Source organism: Ochotona princeps, chromosome 9 (genome assembly GCF_030435755.1).
Source record: "Ochotona princeps isolate mOchPri1 chromosome 9, mOchPri1.hap1, whole genome shotgun sequence".
Lineage (NCBI taxonomy): Eukaryota > Metazoa > Chordata > Mammalia > Lagomorpha > Ochotonidae > Ochotona > Ochotona princeps.
The window spans coordinates 69,143,315-69,161,950 of record NC_080840.1 but is presented as its reverse complement, the minus strand read 5'-3'; the positions used below and the strand labels follow the sequence as shown (position 1 = coordinate 69,161,950).

At 38.7% G+C, this 18,636-nt stretch overlaps 2 protein-coding genes across 2 annotated transcripts in view; one reads left to right on the top strand and one right to left on the bottom strand.

Annotated features, from left to right (window-relative positions):
* Positions 1-2,427, bottom strand: part of CNBD1 (cyclic nucleotide binding domain containing 1) — a 442,802-nt gene extending 440,375 nt beyond the window's left edge. The window contains exon 1 of the mRNA XM_058668395.1: positions 2,354-2,427. The gene's annotated coding sequence lies outside the window, so the exon portion shown is untranslated. The remainder of the gene's footprint in view (positions 1-2,353) is intronic.
* Positions 1-18,636, top strand: part of CNGB3 (cyclic nucleotide gated channel subunit beta 3) — a 164,389-nt gene that overhangs the window by 6,328 nt on the left and 139,425 nt on the right. The window contains exon 2 of the mRNA XM_058668413.1: positions 2,399-2,517. Within this exon, the coding sequence (XP_058524396.1) occupies positions 2,399-2,517 (119 nt within the window). The remainder of the gene's footprint in view (positions 1-2,398; positions 2,518-18,636) is intronic.

Below are 18,636 nucleotides of genomic sequence, written 5' to 3'. Positions count from 1 at the left end.
AGTAAGGAAATCAGTACAATATATGGATGAAAACATCCACAAAAATACAATAGAGATTCAGTAAGTCAAACAAAAAAAACAGCAGAAAGCCTCAACAATAGAGTTAGACATAAGAAAGAACATTCAGTCCAAAAGATAGATTTTTTGAAGTATTTCAGTCAGACAAGAAAAAGACCAAAATATTAGGAAGCTTAAAAACAATGGTCAGGCTGTATGAGAAACCATCAAATGACCAAACACTTGAATCTTGAAGGTATTGAAACAAAGAATGATTTTAAAAATCTATTCAGTGAAATAATAAAAGTTCCTCAATCTGGAAAAAGATATGGACATCTAAATAGAAAAAATACATATGGGCCCAGCGCAGGGGCCTAGAGGCTAAAGTCCACACTTTGCACGTGCGGGGATCCCATAGGTACCAGCCCTGCTTCCCATCCAGCTCCCTGCTTGTGGCCTGAGAAAGCAGTCAAGGACGGTCCAAAGCCTTGGGACCCTGCACCCGTGTGGGAGATCTGGAGGAGGTTCCCGGCTCCTGGCATCAGATCAGCTCTGGCCGTTGTGGTCATTTGGAGAATGAATCATCAGACAAAAGATCTTCTTCTCTGTCTCTCCTCCTCTCTGTATGTCTGACTTTGCAATAAAAATAAAATAAATCTTTAAAAAAAAAACGCGTGGATCTCCAAATAAGCATGATCCAATATAAATCCTCACCTCAACACATTATAGTCCAAATGTCAAAATTAAAACATAGAAAGGATATCATAAAGCTTGCAAAAGAGAAATGCCAGATAGCCTGACAGGAGCTCCCACTGACAGCAAATCTATCAATAGGAAACCCATAGGCCAGGAGAAAATAGACAAGCGCAAGCCTGAAACAAACTGGCAATCCAGATTACACAGCAACACTCGCATTCGTAACTCAAGGGGAAAGCAATACAGGCAAATATTAATAGAATGTACCACCACCTGGTCAGCCTTACAAATGATACTCAAGGACACAGAGACGGAAAAGTAATTTATATCATGATAGAATATAAATGCAGAAAGCCACCTAGCAAACAAACAAAAGAACTCCAAAACAGACAATATGAATATTACGGGAAAATGTCAGGACCATGTCCTTTCTTACTGATAATAACCTTGAATGTAAATGAACTAAATAAACTGAAATGTCCATCAGGTGATGATTAAAGACAATATGGGGTGTGTGTGTGTTATATATAAAATACAGGATGGAATTTTACTCAGCCATAAAAAAGAATAAAACCCTCACATTTACAACAAAAGTGGATATACCAAGAGACCATCGTGCTAAGTGAAATGATCCCAAAAGACAAATATCAAATATATTTCTCTAACTGGTGGTAGCTAATACAGAGACTATTACAATGGTAGTTGCCACATTATTTAGTATACACTTCTTTCATGTGTTTAAAAGAAAATAAGTGCAAACAAATGCAAGGGCCCTTGGAGTACCAACAAGGCTCTAATTGCTTTGTATTAGACTTACTTATGAGTGTTATTACATGTCCAAAAAAAAAACCTCACAAATTTGTACGTTTTTATGCATTTCTTGGTATGTGTAAGTTAACAAAATGTTTTTTAAAATATCTTCCCAAATAGGACATTTTTTCTATAACTGCTGCCAGTGATTTTGTACAAACTGAAGAACTGAAAAGCCTGTTTAGTTGATTATTTCCCTGAAAGTAACTGTTGAGATTCACAGTACTCATATAACTAGATCAACCCCGTCACAGGCATAACGCATCAGACTGTGTGAAGGCGTTACCCAGCCTCCAGCACTGCAATAACACCCCTCTCCTGCAACTCGCCTTCCTTCACAAAGCCAAACTGCCACATTAACATAGGATCAAATAGCCTACCCAATTAAATTACTGATTAAATGTGGTCTTTTAACTGCAAATGACTACGTGAAAGAATGTCATGGAATTAAGATAATCTGGCAACTGAAAACCCGGGGGGCCTGGAAAGTCTCTGAGCAGAATATTACTATTTTTCTTTCCCTAGGGCATAACTTTGCAATGATATAAAGCAGGCTGCTCAAAGTGTACCAAATTGTGCTGAATAATTTTGATACGAGTGTATAAGAAAGACAGGTGACTAAAATTTCAACATGATTAGTTTCCAAACCATGTATCAGGAGCCGGGCCTTCACTGTGGCCATGAGGGCAGGAGAATTTTAAGCAGTCACTCCAGGCCTTGCCTGCTCCCCTACCCTTTCCACATGTGTAGCTACTGGACCTGCCTCCCTCTCCCAGCAAACCCTTCCGCCACTGAAACACAGTCCCTCCATGAAATGAAGCGGCCAACGGGACTCACTCAGAATCAGCACTAAGCTGTTTGAACTTTCAGCTTCCAAACCTCTTTTCTGTCTCAGGGTTTAGGCCTGCCAGCAGGCGCCGAAGTCACCGAGGGTGAGGCAGACGGCGGCCTCCTGCCTCCAGAACCAGGAGACCAGCTGGTGAGGAATGCTGCACGGGTTACAGAGTTTAAAGGGTAAGGAAGGGGCGGGCAGGAGTGAGCCTTCCGGCAGAACCCACGCCCACCGGAGAAGCTGTAATTGGCTGTATGACACGTCTATCTCTCTAGATCTTCCGGTCATGTCAGAGGTCACGTTCCAGGTGTACTCCCCTTGCCCTTGTAGCCATGTTGAAGCTCACACTCCACAGGTGGGCCTGAAGGCTGTGCCTCACGCCAAGGCGAAGGTTAGGCTTAAGCCAACCCCTCCAGAAAGGGGGGCGGTGCCTGGGGCGATCGCCCACATTTCTGAAGATATTTCATTATAGAAATGGAAAAGAGGGGCCCAGCACAATAGCCTGGTGGATAAACCCTCGCCTTGCATGCAGCGGGACCCCACATGGGCACAGCTTGTGTACCAGCTGCTTCACTTCCCATCCAGTTCCCAAGGCTTTGGGCCTGGGAAAGCAGTCAGGGACGGCCCAAAGCCTTAAGACCCCACACCTGAGTGGAAGACCAGGAAGAATCTCTTTGGCTCCTGGCTTCTGGTTTCAGATCAGCTCAGCTTCAGTCATTGCAGCTACTTGGGGAGTGAACCAGCAGATGGAAGATGTTTCTCTCTGGCTTTGTTTATCTCTGCAAACCTCACTTTCCAATAAAAATAAAATAAATGAAAAGAAAAAGAAACGGAAAGCAAATTAATACATATCTATACATAGAGTTTTCTTGGGCCCGGCGGCGTGGTCTAGTGACTAACGTCCTCGCCTTGAACGCCCTGGGATGCCACATGGGCGCCGGTTCTAATCCCGGCAGCTCCACTTCTCATCCAGCTCCCTGCTTGTGGCCTGGGAAAGCAGTCGAGGACGGCCCAGTGCATTGGGACCCTGCACCTGCGTGGGAGACCCGGAAGAGGTTCTAGGTTCCCGGCTTCGGATCGGCGCACACCGGCCCGTTGTGGCTCACTTGGGGAGTGAATTATCGGAGGGAAGATCTTCCTCTCTGTCTCTCCTCCTCTCTGTATATCTGGCTGTAATAAAATGAATAAATCTTCAAAAAAAAAAAAAAGAAATCTTCTGAAAACTTCCTTTCAGCCCTTCCTTTTTCTTCTTGGCTTTTCACATAAAACTGTTCTAAATTCCATACCACAGCTTGATGCTATTATTTAACCAGCTTTTTACAAATTACCTGGCCTGGAAGTCCTATTAAAAGATGTTTTCTAGGAAAAAAAAATATATCTAGAGAAGTGCTATTTAAGGCAAGTCTTTGAATACAGATTTTTATAGAGATTTTTAAAAAAGAGTAAATTCTTCCCAGTCCACCAAAAAAAAAAAAAAAAATGGGTTCTACCTTTCTAATTTTTGAAACTGGGATGAACATTTGACTTGCTTTGACAAAATGGGATATTAATAAAAATGCTACAAAGACATGAAAGGAATTTATATATTAAGGCTTAATTTCTTGCTGCACCTGGTATGCTAAACACATTACATTAAAAAAAAGGAAAAATAAATAGCTTAGGATCAGGTTAGAGAAAATGACAAGCCACATGAATGAGAATCAAGAATCCAGGCCGAAGTCCTATCAACCACAGGGCATCTTAAATCCACCAGCTGTCAGTGCCAGAGAGCCACATATGAACCGCAGAACTCCAGCATCAGTGAAACTGGCCCACAGAGTTGTGAAATAACTTAAATGGTCGAACTTTGAAGATACTAAGTGCTAAACTGATCTTTCCTTACAGTACCAGATAATAATTCAAAAATGTAAACTCTTTTTCTTAATATTGAGGGAAAAAAACACAGAAACATCACTCCAAAAAGAAAATTCTGGAGGACAGAAATTCTTATTAATTCAGTCTCTTCACTTTATGATCGAATGCTCCTTGAATGCTGCCATGCAACTGAGCCCCCCTACCTCCTCCCTTTGGCTCCTGTGCCCTCTCCATAAAGCTCTACCCGAGTCTCAAAAATCTGGAAAGCCTTCTGAAAATAGCATGCGACAGATAGCTCGTTCCATTTTTTGTGCTTTCTCTGTACTGTATATATACATGTGTTAAACATTGGTGTGTTTATGGATTATTGAAAGAAAACTGTAGACAAATTAGAGCTTATTTAAGTTAAAAGTCATGATTGGTAAACTGGGCAACAGATGTTCTGAAAGCCCTACCCCACAGTACAAGTAGGAAGCTGAGCCTCGAGGTAACTTAATGGATAGGCTACAACTAGGCATTTGTCCTATTTGGGGGTGATCTGATCAGTTGCACAGCTCTGGGTGACTGACTGAAGACTGAAAATTGGATTTTGGTTGGTTTGCATTGTAAGATAGGTTCAGTTTGTTACATAAGAGCTCAAAAGTCCAGAGTGCCTCAGGCCCCTGGCTTCCTCCTTGTTTCACAGTATCAACACCTGCTTTCTGACTTCCTAATTACGTTCTGACCCTCTCAAAATGAGGAATTCTGATTTCCCCACACATAGAATAATGCCTAGCATTTGAAAGTGCTTAAAATATACATTTTAATATTAACAGAACTTTCCTGAATTATAAACAACATGCAATACAATGCATGAATCTTACCTGCAGACATCACTAAATTTTGACAGACATATCAGTCCCCATAAGCATCACATAGGCCAAGATGCTCCCATCACTGCAGAGAGCTTCTTCCTTCTCTTTGTTGAACAACTTTCCCCCAACACCCAAAACCCCTCCCCATCACCTAAAGATAACCTCTGTTCTCATTTGCATCAGTATAGAGTATGTTCTTTTCATTCATATGTATGAATTCATTCACTATGTCTTATTTTGCATCTAGCTTCTTTCTCTCAACACAATGTTTCTAACATACCATCTTGTCATTGCATGTGTCAGTAGTCTGTGCTTCAGGTTGCATCAAGATAGTGCTTTGTGTGGACAGAACACACTGTCTTCCTTGTGGTGGACATTTGGTTTCCTTCCAGTTTGACTTATTATAAATACAGCTACTCTGAGATTACTTGACATTTCTTTCCATAGCCATAAGCATTCACTTCTACTGGATGTGTTTCAACCGGTGGAAGTGCTGAGACAACATAGATACATATTTACACTAGAAACTGCTGAGCAGGTCTACGAAGTAGTTTTATGAATTACATGCCCCTCTGTAATATGGAAGTCCCATTACTCCACAACAATTTTTGGTGGATAAGTAGTAATATTCATTGTGATCACCATAGTGTTTATAAAATAAGTGACTGGTACTCTATAATAAATAATAAGCAAATCCATGCTGAAAATTATATTCAAATGTCCTGAAAACAGCCTTTTCAGTTAGCACCCTTGTGTAAAGAGAGAGTGTATGGGAGAACACAAATGTAACACAACCTAAAAGCTTTCTCACTGGAGAATCTTGATGAAACACATATTCTTTTTATTTTCAATGTTCTTGCAACCTTCCATAAATCTTATTATTATTCCACAAGTCTTTTTTTTAATTCTAACAAGTGTATTGGGAGAGTCAACCTGAGAAATACGAATCAATTTCAGAACTTGGATTCAATGAAATCTCTTTTGATGTTACAGAACAACAGAAAACATCGCTCGGACAAGTGCTCCGCTGGACTGCTAGCTGCTTCTCTGAGTGAGCTTCTAGCTCACACACACAGCCAGCCAGCTGCACGCCATGTGCATTGCTCATTACTTCCTCCGCCAAACTAAACATTATTTCAGCACTAAAGCATTCTCTAAGAACTTAGACATGTTATTGAAAATCGGAATGAAGAAGAAGGGATAAAGGACTGATGCTTGATAAAGGAAGAATAAATGAAGCAAATAATTACTGCACATAAAAAGGAAGGACATTAAAGGAATGATGCAGGCATTAGCAAACTTAAAGTCAGAAAAATCTATTTGGTAGCAAATACGATCATTTTTAAATAGCTTGATTATAAAGTGATTATAAGGATTTTGAATTAAATTTTCAACAAACTATAGGAGTCTAGCTGCTAAAGAAACACTAATAATTACTCTCCAAAATTTTTGAGGTTGATAAGTAGTACATTCATGTCTCATATTAAAAAATAATAAAGTTTTTACCATAGGTAAATTTGAGTATTGAGAGTAATCGTCTTTCTTTGAGTCAAGGATTAACCTATTTTGTATCCACTTTCATTATTGAGATATCCATTAGATACTATTCATAAGCCAGTAACTACTATTAGTAATTTGCAAGCGCATTATTTGTAATGATCAGTTTTGTGATATGACCAGAATAATAATAGCTAATAACAGATTTAGATACTGATAAATATAGACTATAGAAAAAAAATGCAGTTAAAAGCAGCCTAGCTAGGAAGCTGATTTGTATATGGACACTCTCCTTCGTGAATTGCACCATTAATCTTCTTACACAACAGTAGATCAAGATGTTCAATTAACTGAAGTGCTTTCAGTTAGCTCATTAGATAATAAAATATAAATAAGTAGTAACAGTCCATAATTGGAACCAAATACTAAAGCAGATTAGTTAACGCTGTAAAACAATATAAAAAATAAGAAAACTTCCTCCAAGTTAATGCATTCCCATTCACAAAGCAAATCCATCACAACTTGATTACTGTTTATAAAATATGAACATAAGGATTTTTTTCAAAACATTTATTCTATTAGTCACAGCTTAAGCCAATACAGCATTCATTAGTCACAGATGCCACTAGTTATTAACAGTTTTCTGAAGGCATTTTTGCTCTTAATATCTGTTTCATTTGCTACTCATGAATTTTAATTATAAATTATGAGTAATGCAAATATTGTAATCAATGAGACATAAAGTATTTTTGCTTACTGAAAAGGTTTAAAACCACTTTACTTTCAAAAATTCTTTGTGTCAGCTAAGTTGGGTTACATTTAGTTACATTACACCTGCAGATGACAGAAAAAATATATAAATACTCCATATTTATCATCACATAAAATCATAGAGGCAAATATTTTTAAATAGCATTATACATATTTTATAAGGCAAAATTTCCTTAAGTAGCAGGTGCTATAAATCCAATTCATAAGATCATTAAATATGCATTTAATGTCATCAACTTCAGAAAAATGTGAAAGATTTCCTTGAATACACTTTTCTTTAAGTCATTAGCATTTTGCTAACCCTATAAAAAGTCAAAGGAACATGCTTCAATGTGTTCAGTTACCTTTAGAAAGTCTAGCATCTGTGCATGAGAACATAATATAAACATGTTTGTGTACATATTTTATAATTATTGTTAATATTCAACATCAGTATAGCAAATCTTTATTATGGACCTATTGAAGACACTACTAACCAGAAAAACCACTACCTAGAGTAATACCTTAATTACCATGATGCTGCTTCTGATTTTGCAATGTCCCACCGTTCCACATCGACACAGAACATATTTCAACTCTGTCATGAGCATTAGTTCCTCTGTGAAGTTTTAGCCTCCATTCTACAGTCAGCTTACACAAGGGCATACTCAGTCAGCTGTAATTCTGTCCTGTGACAGTGGTTTTATTATGAGCGCTTAAACATCTATCATTACCCTTCAAGACTGAGTGTGCTTGTAGCAGGTGCCGCATGCTGTTATCTCTGTATACCCCCAACTGTTGATCTCTGAAAGTTTAAAAAAAAAACTCAAAAATATCAGCTGCTCAATAAATTGATATGATTCAATAAGTAGTGTTTTAAGCTTCAGGACCTCCAGAAACACAATTTGTTTTATTCAAGTAACTGACAAGTATTTGTTGAGCACTTAATTTGTACTACATAATTTTATATCTTATTAATCAGCTTTTGATTTTTTTCCCATTTTAGAACTTGTTTTTCTAGCTTCCATTCTACAAATGCAGGCACTAATCCAGGTCAAAATTTGCCTGACAATTCACCTACTGCACTTTTCTCTGAAGCCTTACAATTAAGTAAATAACTGAGGCAATATGTTGATAATTTAATCCTATATTTTCTTTTTTTTTAAGATTTATTCATTTTATTACAGCCAGATATACACAGAGGAGGAGAGACAGAGAGGAAGATCCTCCATCCGATGATTCACTCCCCAAGTGAGCCGCAACAGGCCGGTGCGCGCCGATCCGAAGCCGGGAACCTAGAACCTCCTCCAGGTCTCCCACGCAGGTGCAGGGTCCCAATGCATTGGGCTGTCCTCAACTGCTTTCCAAGGCCACAAGCAGGGAGCTGGATGGGAAGCAGGGCCACTGGGATTAGAACTGGTGCCCATATGGGATCCAGGTACGCTCAAGGCAAGGATTTTTACCTCTAGGCCACGCCGCCGGGCCCAATCCTATATTTTCTTGCCTTATGAGTAATAGAATGTATTCAGCCTGGGAAATTTATCAAGACTTAGTATTTAATTTTATTAATAGCTTACTATCTTCTGAAAATACCCATAACCCAAAAAGGGACGGAAATTCTAATTATTTCCCTTCCAGCTTTTGTTTGCATTTAATTACTACTGTTGAAGAGATGAATTGGGTAAGCTAAGTTTTCAAGTTTCTGTGCCTTTTACCCATGTCTCTGTGCTGGGGTCATTATAACCCACAGACCCAGAGGCCTATCTAACTGTCCATAAGTCTGTTACACAATGCTTGACTCTGGGCCACTTTATCTGTAAGCCCTTCTGAGCCACTGTGGGGCATGGCTCAATGTGGCTGCCTGTTGAATGCAGTGGAGACTAGCAGTTGCTTTTGGAATGATATGTGTCTCGAAGTAGATCTGTGTGGATGAGTCTCTGTGTCTGGGTATGTAGCTGCCATCCACAGACGTGAAAGTGGATATTCCCACCGGCCCCACTGATATCAGGGGCAAGTTTCATGTCTATTTCTCACCACAAATATGAACAAAGATATACACCCAAAAGTGACCCCAACATATTCTCCCACCTATTATTATCTGGGTCTGCTTGACCTATGCCCTAATCCCTGGGCATACAACTGCAGGTTAGCAACGTAAGTATGAAGGGAAACAACCAGAAGTTCTTCCCTTAAATTGGAGGGTGGATCTATTTTTAGAAGACAATAAACCAATAATGATAATGATAATGATAATGATAATGATAATGATAATAATGGATTCCAGTAATCCAGTTCATCCAGAATAGGAAATTGTTTCCTTCCATTCTTGCTGATTGGATGACTCCTCTGCTGAACAAAAAAGAAAGAATTTCAGCTCAGCAGGAGGAGCCATTATTGTGACAGGTCAGGTAATGGAGCTGCTTGTTACAGCAGCATAGCATATGGGCATCGGTTTGTATTGTGGCTGTTTCACTTCCAATCTAACTCCCTACTCATGACCTGGGAAAGCAGCAAAAGACAGGACTCAAGTTTGGGGGCACCTGCTCCCCATGTGGGAGACCTGGATGAAGCTCCTGCCTCCTAATTTCAGCCTGAGCTGCCCAAGAAAGTGATTCAGGCCCACGGAAGATTCTTCCTCTCTCTGTCTCTCTCTCTCTCTCTCTCTCTCTCTCTCCACCTCTTCCCATATAACTCTGACATTCGAAATAAACATATTTTTAAGTGTTCCGAGTGATTTCTAAACACACTTAAATATATATATATATATACATATATACATATATATATTACTCATATCCTAACCTGTGAAAATCCTAAAAACTGTTATCATCACAACAGACTCCAGATTCACAGCTCTTACCTAGCACCAAACATCACTCCTAGTCCAAGGGACAGGTCACCCTCAAGCAGCTACGAAACATCCCTTTTGGGAAATAACCCAAAATCAGCAGACACAGACTGTCTATTTTCACTTGACATCAGCACAAGTCCATTTGGCACTTACTAGAAGTTTTTAAGCATTACTTGAAACAAACATGTCACAAAAGGAAGACAGCTTGAGTTGGGAACATGTTTAGATTTCTTACACAGTTGCATATTATCCTCCAGCCAATGCTGCCTCCGGGGTCCATACATTCTAGGAATATTTACAGTAAGCAACCTAGACATACAGAAGAGTCTTCCAAAGCAAACATCATCTTTAGGGACTTCTGGTGCCTTTCCACTGGTGAACACCATGCGATGGACCAGAGGGTTTGCAGACGTAATTACTCCATCGAGAGTTCCCAGCAAGGAACCAGTCACAGGCCTACCATTAACAACTTCCCTTCTCATGACTTGGCTTCTTCGTTCATCAGTTGAGTTCAAAATACAATCAATTGTGATTTGTCTCAGAAATTCAGAAAATGACCCCACACATACTTAACACTTTAGGCAGAATTATCTTTGAAGCAATAATAAAACCAAAAATTAACATTTGCCTAAAGAAAAGCTTTTTTTTTTTTTTTTGAAAAACAAAAGTAAGCAGCTGTATGCTTCCAGGACATATAGGATGGCTCAACTGGCTAATTCTCTGACTGCAAGGGCCAGCATCGCACATGGGTGCTGGTTTGTGTCCCAGCTGCTCCACTTCCCATTCCACTCTCTGCTTTTGACCTGGGAAAGCAGTAGAACATGGCCCCAAACCTTATGACCCTGCACCCATGCCAGAGAATCAGAGGAAGTTCCTGGCTCCTGGATTCAGATCAGAACAAATCAGATAATTCCTGGTCATGAAGGCCATTTGGGAAGTGAACCAGCAGATGAAGATGTTTCTCTGTAAATCTGCCATTACACAAAAAATAAAAAAACTTTCCAGTACATATAAATCAAATCAATAGCCATGAAATGTACTGATTAGATACATTTCCTGTTGATAAAACTATTAAATATAAAATCAAAAGTTCTAATTTACTTTTTTAAAAAAAAGATTTTACTTATTTTTATTGCAAAATCAGATACTCAGAAAGGAGGAGAGACAGAGAGGAAGATCTTCTGTCTGATGGTTCACTCCTCAAGTGGCTGCAACAGCCAGAGCTTAGGTGATCCAAAGCTGGAAGCCAGGAGCCTCTTCTGGGTCTCCCACACAGGTTCAGGGTCCTAAGACTGGGACACTCTTGACTGCTTTCCCAGGCCACAAGCAGGGAGCTGGACGGGAAGCAGGGCCACTGGGATTAGAATCAGCACCATATGGAATCCTGGAACATGCAAGGCAAGGACCCTAGCCACTAGACTACTGCGTTCTAATACTTTTTAAAAATAAACAAAATGTGCTTAAAACATTTAAAGAAAAAAAGTATGTAAAAATTTTTCCTGCATGAGCTATAATGAGTATACTCCTAAAATGTATAACTAGTATTTCAAAGAAATCTCAAGATAGCAGAAATATGGAGTCAGCAATTATTTATTGAGTTGATTCTGGCTACTTTGCTGGGAAGGATGTAGGGGATAATCTTGTTGCTCAAAGGCCTTGGTCTGGGACAAAAAAAAAAACCATACAGCAAGGGGGAACATAAAGAAAGTTTTGTCTGGGCTATTAGTCACATACATGTGCGTGCATGCACACACACAGTATAATGAGTAGGGGATTTTTTGGGGGGGGGCTTTGTTTCGTTGTTTAACAGTGGAGAAATCAGTCACCAAAAGAACAGAAAAATTATTTATTACATCATATGATAGGCAGTTTGGGGATGGAGTTACATTGCACATTTTAAGGTGCACTTACACAGGCCCGACACAAAGGCTCAGTGGGTAAAATTCTTGCCTTGCAAGAACAGGGATCCCTTATGGGCACCAGTTTGTGTTCTACTGCTCCACTTCCCATTCAGTTGTCTGCTTGTGGCCTGGCAAAGCAGCAGAGGACGGCCCAAAGGCTTGGAACCCTTCACACATGGGAGACCAGGAAGAAGATCTTGGCTCCTGGCTTCAGATCAGCTCCGCTCCAGCCCTTGAGGCCACTTGAGGAGTGAATCAGTGATGGAGGATTATTCTGTCTTTCTCTCCATAAAGCCGACTTTCCAATAAAAATAAATAAATCTTTAAAATAGAACTAATGCACTTACACAAACCTAATTGTAATAACTTACTACAAATATAGCTTATATTATATTATGGGGCCATTGAAGGCAGATCAATATATGGTACATAACAGTATTTGCTTCATATGAAAACCTTCATGTACATTTTCTTTGGTAATCATTTGCACAGATTACATTGTCTAAAATTAGACAGATAGATATAGGTGGGGTAATTAAAAAGAAAGAAAACTAGCCAGTGGGCAATGTAATCACATTTAAACAATTCAAATAAACTGTGAAGTTTCATTTAGTTCTCTACTTATAAATTATTCACTATAGGGCATTTTGACTCTAGAAAGTCCATCAGCTGAATGGAAACCACTCAAGCAGAAGTAATTTGTTGCTTTTAAGCCAAAGCCCTGACTAGCTAGGGAGTTTCCTGCAGGAATTAACGAGAACAAAATCCTGATTAAACAACTAATTGGCTTGCCTGCTAATGAAAAGCAAAACAAAATACATTTCTCGACCTCAAGACACAGTAGTAAAAACAAAGGTCCTCACACTACCTGAGAGAAGATGTTTAAATCATTGACAATAAAATTCAACAAGGTGAAGCCTGTAGGATGGAATGATGAGAATGAACAAGGGTCGTCTGCGAGCACTCAGGTTCAGCAAGCCCCAACACAGGTATGTTGCTCTTCACATGCCTAAACCAGTCTTGCATATCATCATTGCTTCTCTGCTAATAGAATTTAACAAACACCTGCTATATAAGATTGCTTAGCAGTTTTACCTGATATGATATGAATTTTGTACTATTTTGGAATTATTTGCTTAAAACAGAATAGTAAATATTTAGGGTATTATTTCAAGGCTTGAAAAAGAAAGTCTTCTCATTGCCGATTTGCACTTGTGCCAAGAGAGGGCATCACTTTTCAAATATAAGGAGTCTTCAATATGTTGGTGGAAAATGCATATAATGAGAAAAAAACATTGCAGATTTGAAGCTTTTGCATCTCTATGAACTTTTTGAAACTCCTTTATGTCAAATTGACTATACAATTTGGTATCAACAAAGAATGTCTGGCATTCCAATGCTAACAAGCTGTATTCTTTAATCCAGTTGTTCTCAATAGAGATCAAAAGCCTAGGGCACTTCTAGTTGTCACAGATCAAGAATGGAGATGTTACTGGTATCTAGAAGACAAAGTCCAGGAATGCTGTAACCATCTGAGAATGTACAGGGAACATGAAATTATCCACTTCACAGCTTCAGCAATGCCAAAGTAGAGGAACCCTGCTCTAGATAAAATCTTTCATAAGTTCTAAGTCTATTCAAACATAAAATGAAGACAATATTTGCTTTGTATCGTTGTAAGAATCATAAATACCATGTATTTAAAACAAAGCCTGCTGTAATGATTTTACAAGTTGCAATTATTACTATTATAATCAATAGTCTGTGTATTATGATAGGTTTAAGTTCCAAATGATATTCCCAAAAAACAATCCATAATTATCTGCAAAATAATTTTCATGACTTACCAGAATCCTCTAGAAGAGAGACATCAGATTATCAGGCAAATGGTTATTTTCCAGTCTGAAAGAGCTGGATGAGAGAAAACAAACACAAATAGGAATGTAGCAGAGACCAGAGTAGCACAGTCCAGCAATAGAGGTTTAACGTACAGCTAGGAGATCGACACCACCATGTTTCAATAGCATTATCTCTTCAAAAATTACATTCCTTTTCTGTAACATTGACTGCCTTTGTCATGGCTAAATTTGGAGGGTGTGCCTTACATTGGCTCATGAGAACACCCTCAAAATCTCATGTCAAATAACCCTGCATTTCAGCATAGTTTATATGCTTAAAACTCATGAATTGTCACAAATACTTGGGGGGAATGCTCTGTGTTTTGCTCAGGAAAGTCACTACATTTTAAACCTTACCTCGCAGGATTATTTTCTCACAGAATACTTAAAACTATTATTATCTTGAAGAACATAATAGCTAAATAGCAATTACTAAGTGCCAAGCAAAGTGCTAACCTCTTTCCATTTAATGTTGTATTTAATCTTCACAGGAGTTATAGATCCTTTTATAATTTGTTGCACACACTTAGGTAATAAATGACACATTTTGTGCTACCTGAATTTAGCACCTGATAGCTAGCTTATCCAACTATACTACTGTAGAGCAGAAGGAATATTAGTTACGTCAACCCTTCCTGATATTGTGCTGTGGGACAAATTGATATTAGAGAGAAGGGAAGAAATATAAGAAACTCATTAAAGTACTATATTCACTTCCAAAATAATAATACTAGAGAAGTAGACATAGGTAGACAAATCCTCATAGATACCCTGCACCATTCCCACACCCATAATAATCAGAGTCTCCTGGAATCACTTCATATCTTCATAGTCAGGTTTGAAAATTATTGGTATCTATTCTGCCTGAGAACTGCAGATGTAAAAAAATATTTTTTCTCCAGTTTCCTATATGCTAAATGCTAAAAATCACAGAAAGTTAAAACTCTATTCTCTTCCATAGTATATAACCTTTCAAAATGTCATTTAAGAGATGAAATAATCCTCTGAAATACAGATAAATTGAGTCCTACAAGAAAATATCTAGAAGTGAAAAATATCTGCTTACATCGTTTTTGAAGTGTTAGAGTTCACTTGAAAACCAAAATATTGTAATTCCTACTTACCAAGAACCAAGAATTGCAAATTCAGAATAACACAAACTTTCTCTTATCCCAGAATAAGACGCTATTAGCTTTAGTTTATACTGATATAAGAATCCATAAATGCTATGATTATGATATAAATGTTTGCAAATAATATCAAGTTATGCAAAAGCTCTTGAATGAAGCCAGAATGCTTTGTTATTTAAAGGTAAACCTAGAACAGTCTCCAGCTGTGTCCATATGAATGAACCACTCAATTTTCTATTCAATAACGTAATAATAATACAGGCTACTATTCATCACAGAGATTAGGTATGCTATGATGCTAAAATGAAGCTAATTTATTTTTAAAAGAAACCACTTCATCAACAAATTTACTTTTCGGTATCAAATGCTTTTAAGGTGTATAGTGCGTAGAAATTATGTCAAAACATTGTATCTTGGGGACAGATGTTTGGTACGGTGGCTGATATACTCGATTCCACATTGGAGTACCTGGCCTAAATTCAGCTCGGCTTCTGACCCAGCTTCCTACGAAGGTACATCCAGGAGGCAGCAGATGGTGGATGAAGTTCCGGGGTCCCTGCTCACTCATGGGACACCAGCATTGAGTTCCTGACTCCTGGCTTTAGCCAGCCAGCCCGAGCTATTGTGGGTATTTCAGGAGTAAACCAGCACATTGAAGAATCTGTGTGTGTCTCCCTGCTTCTCTTTTTAAATATTTATTTACTTATTTATTTATTTTAAAAGGAGAGTTACAGGAGGGAAAGAATAGACTGAGAGATCTTCCACATGCCAATTCACTTTCCAGAAGGTTGCAATGACCAGGGCTAGGCCAAACCAAAGCCAGGGGCCAGGAACCAGAAGCCTCTTCTAGGTCTCCAGCATGGGCAGCAGGGACCCAAGGACTTGAGCCATCTTCCATTGTTTTCCTAGGCATAGGAAAGTTTGATCAGAAGCAGAACAGCTAGGTCCCAAATCAGTACTCATATGGGATGCCAGTGCTAAAGGCAGTGACTTAACCACCTGTGCCAACCCCATCTCTGCTCTTCAAATAAATTAAAACCAATTTTTAAATCCATATTATGAAACAGATGACACTCAACTTCCTTTCCCTGACTACTTCATGAGCCCCACTGTGTTCTTCCAAGGATTTCCACTCTACTCTCCATGTACTCATTTACAATTACAATTTAGGCTTTTGCTAAACATCTAATTATCTGCATGAAATATTTTTAATGTCTTTATCCACCTGCATATCCAGTCTCATATATGTAAAATCAAGATTTGTTCCTTTTGGTAATGTCCTTCCTTTCCCTTCCACTCCAATAGAACTGATATCAGTACTACTCCCAGTCTTGATCTACTGCAAACAATTATCTTACCTTACAATACCTTCTTGAGCTATATACCATCTTGGGAGCTATATACCATCTTGGGAGGTAACCTCTTTATGTTTATCATTCCAGCAATCTCAGGCACACTGGCCATGTCCAAAGTGGCATAACTTCATTCCAAAAGAAAGCTTATATTCTCATACAAATGTTGAAGAAGCAAATGAGATCATGGGTAGAAAGAGAAGACAGCAATGAGTGAAGGAGCTATTCTGCCCTCTTTTCACCACCATTAAAATTCTACCATTGAAGACCTTGACTGGGGCCAATGCTAGGCTATAGGGAAAGACCAAAACTGGGAGAAACTTAAACCAGGCAGACACTCAAAATAACATAGGATTCCCATGGTCAACAAGCTGTAAGAGGTAGAAGTCCACAATTCAATAGTAAAGAATACCTACTTAAGAAAAGCATTGGTTTTAGTGCCTCATAAACAAATATTTGATTTTAATGATTGGATTAGTGATGGAGTGAAAAAAGTGCCACATTTTATACTCAACGTAATATTTATGTAAGTTAATCACATGTGAACTAATTTTGTTTTTCAAAGGAAGAAAACAAAAGTGAAAATAAATCTTTCCAAACCAAGACAACTCCAGATACATCTGAAGAGTCGCCCAGCAAAAGACAAGGTCAGACTATAGATCTGTAGAAAAAACAAAAAAAAGTAAAATGTGTTTTTGTCTAAAATGTGTTCACTGATGAAACGATGGTCCTTGACTAGGCAAATTATCTAGGGTCACAGTGAGTGAATATTTGCAAAGGCATTATTTTTTTATGCAGCCAATCATGCATTCAATCAAGTAATGATTTTTCTTAATCATTTTACATGTGCTAGATCCTGTCCTACAGCCAGGACATATGGTGTATACCACATCGGTCAAGGCTGTACTAATACAGAGTATATAATATGCAGAAAATAAGAAGGATCATACAAAAACAAGCACATTCATAACAAATAATATAATTTCAAGTCATGAAAAGGACATAAAGACAGTAAAACAGAGAAGGGTTTTATACAGTTGAAGATCTGGGCTCACAACTATGTTCCTCTCCATGCAAATTCCATTACGAGTTTCATTCACAGTAAAGTTACCACTTTCATTGCTACATGAAGGATTATAAAATCATATCAAGTCAATTTCCTAAGGCTCTGCCCAGTGTTTTCCAACTGTCACCAGTAGCAACAGTTTGTCTCATTTTTTTTTCACCAACACAGTGATGAATTCCAATTCGGGGAATAAGAAGCAGTGTTTATTAAAATGCACTCCAAAACAGGAACAGGCCAGTTGAAAGAAAAGCACGGTCCCCTACAGGGATAGTGAAGTGAAATTTATGAAAGTGCATTTCAAGGGAGAAGGGCCAGCCAAAAGCACACATGGAACCCTTCTTCCTAGTTCGGGGCTTTCATCCCTAAACTATGAGAGCTATCCATTACAGCTGTGGCCCCAGAGGTCATGATTAGCATCTATGACTGACATCTGGAAGGTCCATATCCTTAAACTACCTGCTCATGTGCCTATAAACCAGAATTTTCTGACTTGGCTGAGCTTCTCTTTTATTAATATACCTTACCTTAACCACAAGTTAAACTGCCGAGTGGACAATCTTAGGTAGGAATTGTCAGGACACCAGGAACCTTGGTTTCACACAAGGAGGACACCCTGCCTGGTCACTCATGTCTAATTACCTGCCTGACATCACCACTGGACGTATCGACCTCCACGTTCTGCTGCATTCCAAATCATGGCTAAAACTGGATGCCTTCTTTCCTCTTAGATTAACTCTTTCTCCTCATTTACAGCTTTTGTTCTCCAAGCACAAAACCTCATTCATGCTTTATACTTCTACCCAGGAGGTTCTGAACAGGAAATCCATCCCCAATTCTCCTTCCATCATAACTCCTCAAAAACATTTGCTTCCTTTCCAAGCCAAGCAATACCAAGTTAGTTCAGGTCCTTATCAGAATCGCATGCCCACATAAGTCCAAAGCTACGTGGTCACTTCTCTTTAGGACTCTTTTTTTTCTCCCAACCACTCCTTTTCCATTCACCACAAACACAAAGCATATAGCTCTCCATTACCTACCAATCTGATCTCACGCATATGCAGGAGAACATCTAAATTCCTTCACCTGACCTTGCAGGACCTACTCCCAGTCTCTCTTCTAGGCTCTCTCCTGTGTCCCACCATCACCAA